Below are 9,339 nucleotides of genomic sequence, written 5' to 3'. Positions count from 1 at the left end.
AAAGATGGGGACAAACATTTTAGCAGGGCCTGTTGCAACAGGACAAGGGGGAATGGTTTTAAACTAAAAGAGAGCAGATTTAGACTAGACTAGAAATTTTTTACAATGAGGGTGGTGAAGCACTGGAACAGGTTGCCCAGAGAGGTGGCAGATGCCCCACCCCTGGAAACATTCAAGGTCAGGTCGGATGGGGCTCTGAGCAACCTGTTGTAGTTGAAGATGTTCCTGCCCATTGCAGGGGGGTTGGACTAGATGACCTTTAGAGGTCCCTTCCAACCCAAACTATTCTATGATTCTATGATTCTATTGCTGATAAACCCACAGCAGCATGAGTGAACTGTAATTTACTGAAAGTGGCAAAATCATAGGGACAGTAACCAGAAGCACATCAGAGGATGTCTTCCCCTCGCACAGATGTACATCACACACTTTTAATAGTCATGTGTGATGTTTCTTTCCATGTATAACAGTGACATGTCCAAGTTATGTGAGCACAGAACGAGCACAGAAACCCCCTATTTCTAATGCAACTTCTTCCTTAACAGCCTTGAGAATTTCATTCATGTAGAGTTTCTGATGCTATTTCTCTAATTCCTTGATTTTCATGTAGAAGCAATACAAATAGGAGGAATACCTGACAGAAAAGCTACACTGGGACAGAAATTGTACAGGCCTGTACCAGCAGGAGTAGCTTTTTGTCTGAAAGAACGAACAACTGAAGTCAGCTGGATAACCTGACCAATCCAAGAAGAGGATAAACCAAAATGGAAACAATTTCTCTGCCACCACATAGATGATCTTAAATCAATATATTTGGCTGTCTAGAGTATTTCTATGTAATTCTGTACAAGAATTATGGTTACCAATCTTACCTAATCCTGTAAAGGGATGAAATATTTTGCCACACTTTCAAATCCTGGGAAGGCAGCAAGGAGACGAAGAAAGACGATCCAGCTTTTTACCACTTGCTACAGAAAAGGTCATAATATTCATTATTCAAAATATGAATTGGACATCTGTATTTACAATGTTTAACAAGTCTTGCTTAGTGCTGAAGCCAAGCTGCTCATTTCACCCATACTCGTCTACTGTCATCATTGACGGCTGGTTTCCAAACATGGCCAGACACCAGTTTACATGGCAGGGGTCATGAGACATTCTTGCATCCTGAATCAGGATTTAGCAACGCCATGTGCCAAGCCTTAGAAGCATGCAGAGCATTTGCAACTGAGCACCTGCGGAAATCCCATTTCCTGACAAAGAGAGGCCTCCAATATTCATGTTTTTCTCCTGCTCTTAGGCCATGCTGTAATGAAATATGGCCTGAATAATCCTTTTATAGCTACACAGGGAAATGTCCTTGCTTAACATTTACCCCTCCTTATGGAGGTTCAGTGGGAACTTGGTTGAGCAATCAGCAAAGATACACAGAATGAAAAGACTGGATGATGGGATATGACCGAAACCATGCACAGGGTAGGTATACAAAATGGACATGCAGGTTATGAGAGAAACTGGAAGGACTCTGGTAACTTTAGTGAATATAGGTAAGAGAAGAGGAACCTAAGGAGTCACATTAAATTTGGTGTTAATGCTGACAGTGACTTATGCAGGCACAGCCAAAAGAGGGACCAGTGCACACTCATGGAAAGGGAGGCCAGGAGGGCTGTCCCTGGCAGCATGTGAATAATCAGAGAGTGCAGGACTGCACAGAGACCTCTCCCGGGTCAGTGAGAACAGTCCAAGGGGAATAAGTTGAAGGCAGGCTGGAAAGGACTTAAAAGTGGCTGGTTGTGAGGCCAGCAATGGGAACAACTTTGAACAGTTTACACCGTAAGACTGCCTGCTCTGCAAGACACTCCCAGAGTACCTCTTGCTGCAGGTCTGCGTTGCCCTTACTCTAAGCTGCCTTCTTCCCTTTGAAGGCCATGATTGCCTTACCCCAAGAAACCTGCACCCTTGTTCTGTCCCCTTCACTCTAACCCTGGGTTGCTGCTGCTTTACCTCTGACTGGGCTATCTGTCCCCCTTCCTCAAACTCTGGCTGTTACCTCCCAACCATCCACATCTCTATATGCCCCCACATTGTCTCCTCACCCTCCATTTCCCTGACACTGTCCCCTGTGGCTGCTTCATAACCCCAGGTTACCTCTGCTTTTGTTTTCTTCCCTTGCTGCTGGCTTTGGCAGTGTGAGTGTGAAGCCCAAGCTATCATATGTAGCAGACTATGAGCCTGTACACTGTTCTGCGCCTAATCTCACTTTTACCGGGCCGCTCACTGGAGCTTTAAACCAACGACTCCAAACACTGAACAACTGTGAAACACTACCAGCCCTCAAAATTTCTCACACACCGCCATGTACCTGTATCATATCTTCAACTGACAATACAGGTTTGGCAGTTTAGAGATCAATCATTTGCCATGGCCCTGCTGTTTTTTAGTGGTCCCTCAGCCTCATTTTGGGAACCATCATCCATCACGGTGCTGTGCAGGCTCAGTGCATGCAGAGTGACAGCCACTATTTCCCATTTCCACAAGGCAATGCTAGAACAACTTTTGTCTGCTAAATGCTGGGTATAAAAATCAGGTCTCTGTGGCACACTCCCTTTTCCTTCCTTCCTGCTGATCAGCTCTTCCTCTGGGTACTTCAGGGGACCTACCCCCTCCTCTTGGCCATGACAGTGTACATTCAAACAGCTGCTAGGGCTGGATGAAGCACCTGCTCTGGGCAACAGCAGCTGGAGTTCATTTTGGGTCCAAAGGGCCGAGGCCAAGCAGGCTGACCGCATGTGCACTAATCCGGTATCATCACCAACTCCACCAACAACAGGTGCCTCTTTGAAGAGGGAGGGAAAAACTATTTGGGGAGGATTCAGAGCTTTATAAAGGACATTATGGGCCAAGTCCTCAGCTGGTACATGCTCAGTTAAAGCATGTACTCTCTTGAAGTTATATGAGTAATGCTCATATACTCCAGTAAAAGATTTGGTCCACTCTCAGTGCTGCTTCTCTTCTCTTTTTTGGTTTTCCTAAGAATTTTTCACCTCCTCTCTTTGCTCTGCACTGATCTTCTTTTAAAAAAAGAAAAGAAACCTTCCTGTCCCTTGCTTCAGACCAAACAACTCAAAGTCACAAGCTACATATACCAGACTTCAACACCCTCCTCTACATAGGTAACACAATCTTACCGTTGCCTGACAAGATGTGTCCCTCAGTCCTGCTTGAGTCCTGGAGTCCAGATCACGAGCTTGCATCAACAGGAACAAGGGCTAACCTATTCTGGAACAAATCAAATCAAACCCCGTCAAGGTCGTTTAAGAGAAGTCTTTCAGCACAGGAATCATAAGAATTGCCATGCACTTGCTTGGGCCAGTGGTCCACATAGCCCAGTGCATTATTTCAGTGTATGGCCACTACAAAATGACGTGGGAAGAGCGCAAAAAAAACCCTGCCAGAAACAGCTATTGGCCAAATTGGCTCCAAGGAAAATTTTCTTCTTATCTCATTTTGCTAGAAGTTGGTTTTTGACCCAATGCATACATATCTCTTTTTTAAGTCCCTCTTAGTGTATTACTGATAAACACTTGTATTAATGAAAGCCTCTATGTTTTTTCTTTTCTGAGTCCTGCCATTCTGAGCTCCAAAGGTCAGTTCTGCAAATCTGATCTCACTCCTTGCAGTTATTCTTATGCCTGTTTCTAGAGAACCTGGAAGCTCTCTGGAACCTGAGAATGGAGCTGGATTCACAAAGGCAGCACCACAGAGCATTGCCAAAAGCACTCTGCTCACACAACGTGAGTAAAAGCAGGCATTCCAAATTCCTGTCGATGCACTATTGGAGGGAAACATGACCTTGCTACAAGCTGCTCATGTGAACCGGTCACAGCCTTCATAACTTTGTATTCCAGAATTTATTTTCCTGAACTGTACACCTTTTAATTCATGACTTTCCCAGATTTAGATTTGTTTAAGTCACTTTCCCCTCGGGACCATGTCTCAGCTGGGTTATATTACAAAAAGAAGCAAAGTGGAGACAGTTGAAGGAACAGACCTGGTGGTGAGAATAGCACAGGCAGAAAAAGTACTCTCCAATCCATAACAGTTACTGCCATCTCATCCACAAGTACACACAAGTGTAAATTGTACTGTGTTGGCTTGCCCATTTAAATAAGTCTCTGAGAATTTCCCTTTACAAACACTGCAGTACAGGCTAGACAACGCCATTTCCTCACCAATGAAGAGACATTCACACAACCACGCAGGAACGTCCAGTGCTAGAAATATATTCTCAGCTGCTGCAGACTCACAGATTCCCTTTAAGGCTTTAACCGCACTTCCAAATTTGGAAAACATCAAAGCATGTATAAACAAATAAAGACTGCAATATTGCACACTTACAAGTCAGTTTTGTCCACATATATACCTGAGGGAACCACATGGCAATCACCACTTTGCATACTTAATACTGAGCAGTATGGATACCTATATGTTACTGCCCTTCACAGCAAAAGCAATAAAACACTCCTAGCATCTGACAGGCACAGAGCTCTTCCTAACCCTCTGAATCCTCTCTGCGGCTTGCTGTCACTGCGCACATTTCACGCAGGCCAGCTGCACGGGATTTATTCAACCAGTTTTGGAGTATCAAAGCTAACTTTTGTTTGTCTTTGCCCCAGGCAGGCGCTTGGTATGCAGGATTTAAATCTGAGAACAAAATGTTCTGTGAAATTTGTAAATACTCAGCACAGTAATTTCTAAATTCTAAAAAAGATAGCAACTGGAGCTAGTGGTTTAAAAATCAAAAAGTAAAGCATTTCACTGCATCACTGTAATGCCACTGTGTCCTAAAGACCAGAATAAATAACTTCCCAAGATTACCAATTAATGGTGCTGGCTGCCTTAAGTGATAGGAGCCAAACACACTGTGAGTTACACCTCATAATTCCAATGAAATCAGGAGAATGCCCAACTCAACAAGTGCTCTGCATAATGACACTGAAATTGAAAACAATTTGTTTCATCCTTGCAAATTGGCACAAAAGACTTTGCCTAGGACATAGTGCCACAAACAGACTACAATCTAACACCCATTATTATAAGACTTTTACAATGTATTTTTAAAGCCATTAAAATGGAATTAGGCAGAAAATGATAGGGAAAGAGATACCCTAGGGAATCACGACACATTATGAAGGATAATACGTAGATGGCATAGAAGAGGTGTTTTGAGCAGAAAGCAGCAATAAAGGGTCATTTGTGACTGGAACTAGAAGAGGAATTACTTCATTGGAATTTAGCATAGCCTCTAAGGTCTATGATGTTTGAGTGAAATTATCCACTTCTGTTTTGTCTGATTCACCACCACTGAATCCATATTAATACAAAATTTAAAACAAACATTTAATTGATGAATGTTCACATTAAAGTTTCAAATAAAGAACCTTTTCATATTTTTTTTCTCAAGCAGTTTCATTTAAATTTTGAAACGATTCTTTTTCAAACAAAAACTGTGGAAAGGATTCATTCGTTATTTTTTGGTGAATACAAAAGCTAAAACATTTAGAATCATTTCCTCTTCACCTGCAAACATTTCGCACACCTCTCACCACATCTGTGGCTTTAATTTCTTCTCTCTCAAGCCAAGTAGCAAATGGCATCAGTCAAACCATTTAACTCCCAGGAGTACCTGTACTTCAGAAGCAGGTGCTCTTGGTACTAGCAGGGACTCTATGAACATTGACTATCAGTAGCATACAGCAGCAAGACAATAAATGGTTTCTGGACCTTCATCCCTTGCCCGTAGTTCACTTCTGCTAGTGCAAATATTCTGAGTATGTACAGAGTGTGTCTGCTCATGCTCACCTCGAAGAGGTAGGTCTGATGCTCCCTCAAAGACCATCTGGAGCACAGAGTGCACCTACCAAAGTTTACACTGCCTGGAAGGCATTACCTGCAGTCACTGATTTCAGATGGCACAGACTGTACAAAAAAAGGCACTCCCTTTTTCAAACACGTCAAGTCTTATTTTCTCATTTGTCCAAAAGTAAGTACAGATTCTTAACCACAGCTGCGGAAAGGAAGATAGAACAGAAACACAAGGTATACAAATTATGACAGACTTTAGACAGTTTGGAATTGCATAACCCCCTTATGCAACGTGTTGCCTGGGGTGTGCCACATTTTCAGAAATTCCACAGAATCCACTTAAATTTGCTCCAGAGCTGAGACCCAGTGGCTTCAACCTGCAATAAGTGACTGGACTTACGAAGCACCATGGACAGATTGCAAGGATGAGCCTTAAGTTTGCTGCCCTATGCTTTTTTAAATGTGGCTTTGAAATAACAATTGCAAAATCTCAGAGGCAGATGAATGCTGCCAAATTATTCTAACTTACTCCTAAGCACAGCCTCTTTAAAAAAATCAAACGGGTAGTATCAGCCAGTACCACTTGAAATTAATAGTCCACTTACAGCTTAAGTGTATTTGTAAGAGAAGAAATGGAGATTGAAGGGCCAAGTATCATGCTGCTGACTAGGCTGAAGCTTGCTCAGCCTGGCTGCCGGCCCTCTGCAGCCACCAGGCCCCAGGGCTCCAGCTCTCCTTGCTGCCTCTCTGCCCAAGCCAAACCACGGGCTTCCTGAGCACTGGCAGAGGCAGGGCTCTTAAAGACACAGATGAGCTGAGAAGCCTAGTCGGCACACCTAACAATTTTGTAAATACAAGGAGAAAAGACTAGGGGAGAACAACTCAGTGTAGGTGAACCGTCAACATTTAAAATTGCATTGGAAAGAGTGATACATGCTTAAGAGAAAATAGTGATATACGGCTCCTAGACACAAGTTAGTAGTGGACGCAGTGCAGTTTTACCTGCAGCCCCAGCATTAAGGAGTCTACGCACATGTACACACAATCAAACACGGCCATATGCAGCTTGACTTGAGATGCAACAGGATAGCTGAAGGTGTCAAACATAAACCAGGTTGAGGCAGGACAACAGTCACAGCCAAGAGTCTACTTATGCAGTTAGTTGAGATGCAGTTACATCTTCTAGGCTTGACTCACACACACACAGAGACCCCAAACCTGTTGTTGGCATGGAGCTTTCTCGGGGGCCCACAGAAGAGAGGGTGGCAGCAGAGAGGACGAGTCTGCCTGAGCACTGTGTTTGTGGCAGCAGCTGAAAAGAGCCTGCAAGGAGAGAGAGGAGAAGGAAGGGGTGCCTGGGGACTGGCAGGAGCGTGAGGGCAGGTGCTATGCAGGCAGGATGTGCCCTGAACGCCAAAGTCACAGGGCAGCTCTGAGCATGAGCCACAGTGGCCACGGAAGCTCCCTGCTGCGCTGCAGGGCACTGGGCCTCTCCGGGCCCCTGCAGCACCCTGGCGAGAAGGAGTTGAGGCTGCCTGTCTCCTCACGGCATTACCTGAAGCAAACTCTCTGCTACTGGAAGAGTCCCATGGTAAAAGCAAGCATTAATTACAGATAATTTAATTTAAACACTGCAGAGAAGAAAATAGCATGAATTAGGAAACCCTTCTATACCTGTTCTGTGACACAAGGTTAAAGATAAGCTTTGCTTGTATTTCAGAAACTCCTATGAACTCATCTTCTATGTGTGTTTTAGACACGGCACAGACATGCCCATAGGCTGTGGGCATATTCTGTTTGAAGGACAGATTTCAATCAGTAAAGTTTCAAAGAACTCTATATATATATCACAATGGTTTATATTATCCAGTGTTTGGAAAGTTCCTTAAGGAAGAACTTCACTGCAAAAGAAGAAAGACAAATGAGCCAACTTCTCAATATCTGTGCCCTGCAGACTTGCGTCAAGGAAGCCTATGGAACTGAACTGCTCAAGATAAAAGTTACATCAGAGGCACAAAGTGTCACAACTTTATTAGGCTACTGATGCAAAGTGGGAAAACTGAATGAAGGCAAAAAAGACATGGCTGTTTCCAGTACAACTGAAGAACACCCTCAAACATCTCAACTGGCTTTAAACACTGCAGTAATGGATGTTTTGCAAATACAAAAATATCAATGAGAGGAAGAAAATCTCTGACTCTCTAGAAAAGGAAAGCAATAGAAAACTAAGCTTTGGAGTATTCGAGGCGAGTGCCAAAAAAAGGCACTTCAAAAATTACTTCCAAAATCAAAATTAATCCAAGTATTTTACAAACAGGATTTCATTGTGGTACCTCATTTTAGTAAATTGAATATATATAAAATACATGTAGATACGGCACTGCATAGTAATTTTCAGTACCTATAAGCCCAAAAAATAGGCTCCTGTCTGCTCTGTTTGATACCAACAAGATCAAGACTGACTTCAAAGGGACTAGGCTCTAACTTACTTTTAGGAAATCCTTCTCTCGTATCACTAAAACATGCTGATTTCACAGCACTACAACAAAGTGGACCTTTCCATTTGCTCAGTGACATACAGACAAAATGCATTTTCCAGAATGTCTGCCTCACAGCCTGGTCACAGTGCTATTGTCACCCCAGGGCCATCTCACATTTTGCTGATGATTACTTTTACTGTGAGACAGTTAAAAAAAGTTGTTTTTCTATGCTTACTTAAGTAGTAACCTCCCAAATTTCAGGCTGCTTTTTTAACTTTATGAGTCATACAATGCAAAAGGCAACAAAACAACTGAGAAGTCTTGCTGGCTTTTCCTCCATGGAAAAAGGAAATAAAAAAGAGTGGGATCAGATAAAATAGTGAAATGAAGCACCTGTTGAGTATGGAAAAGCATACAGATAAACGGGTTAAGTGACTTCAAGTCCAGTACAAGCAATTGTGAATTCATGGGTGTTCGTATGAATCATTCTCCATTTCCCGCCAGAAAGCTTAGGTTTCACTTAATTACAAAACAAAATCATGAATGAAGAAGGCTAATTCACAGGCATACATATCATACATTTATTTATTTGTTACTTTTTCCTCACATAGCGCTCCGTTTTCATCATAGCTATTGATCGGCACTGAATGATCACATAAGAAAAAAGTTTGGCAGCATTAGATACGCTATTTGCAAAGCACATGAAAAATCTGTCACAGCTAGAAAGAAGCTAACAGATGGTAGCTGGATAGAAGCAACAGCCAGAACTCTTGCTACCTGTGGTTAAAGAACAAACAGTATCAACTCTAGATTACAAAGTGCAGCTTGAAGTGCCTAGCTTTAAACGAGAGAGCATCAAAGTAGAAAATGGCCAGGTACAGCTAAATGTTTGCAAAGTAGTCTCAGCAGAAAGGATATTTTCAGATGATTGCTAAAGCCCACTGACAGTAACAGTCCTCTCTGCTGCACTCTGCCAAAGAATGAAAAGAAAGGG

General features: G+C 42.8%; 1 protein-coding gene across 1 annotated transcript in view; it reads left to right on the top strand.

Moving 5' to 3' along the window:
* Positions 1 to 3,991: 3,991 nt before the first annotated feature.
* Positions 3,992 to 9,339, top strand: part of LOC103906831 (ferritin light chain) — a 14,535-nt gene continuing 9,187 nt past the window's right edge. The window contains exon 1 of the mRNA XM_009288889.1: positions 3,992 to 4,057. Within this exon, the coding sequence (XP_009287164.1) occupies positions 3,992 to 4,057 (66 nt within the window). The remainder of the gene's footprint in view (positions 4,058 to 9,339) is intronic.

This window comes from Aptenodytes forsteri, unplaced genomic scaffold, assembly GCF_000699145.1.
Source record: "Aptenodytes forsteri isolate BGI_AS27 unplaced genomic scaffold, ASM69914v1 Scaffold8, whole genome shotgun sequence".
Lineage (NCBI taxonomy): Eukaryota > Metazoa > Chordata > Aves > Sphenisciformes > Spheniscidae > Aptenodytes > Aptenodytes forsteri.
Note: the sequence above shows the minus strand (reverse complement) of the source record. Positions and strands in the feature narration are given on the sequence as shown.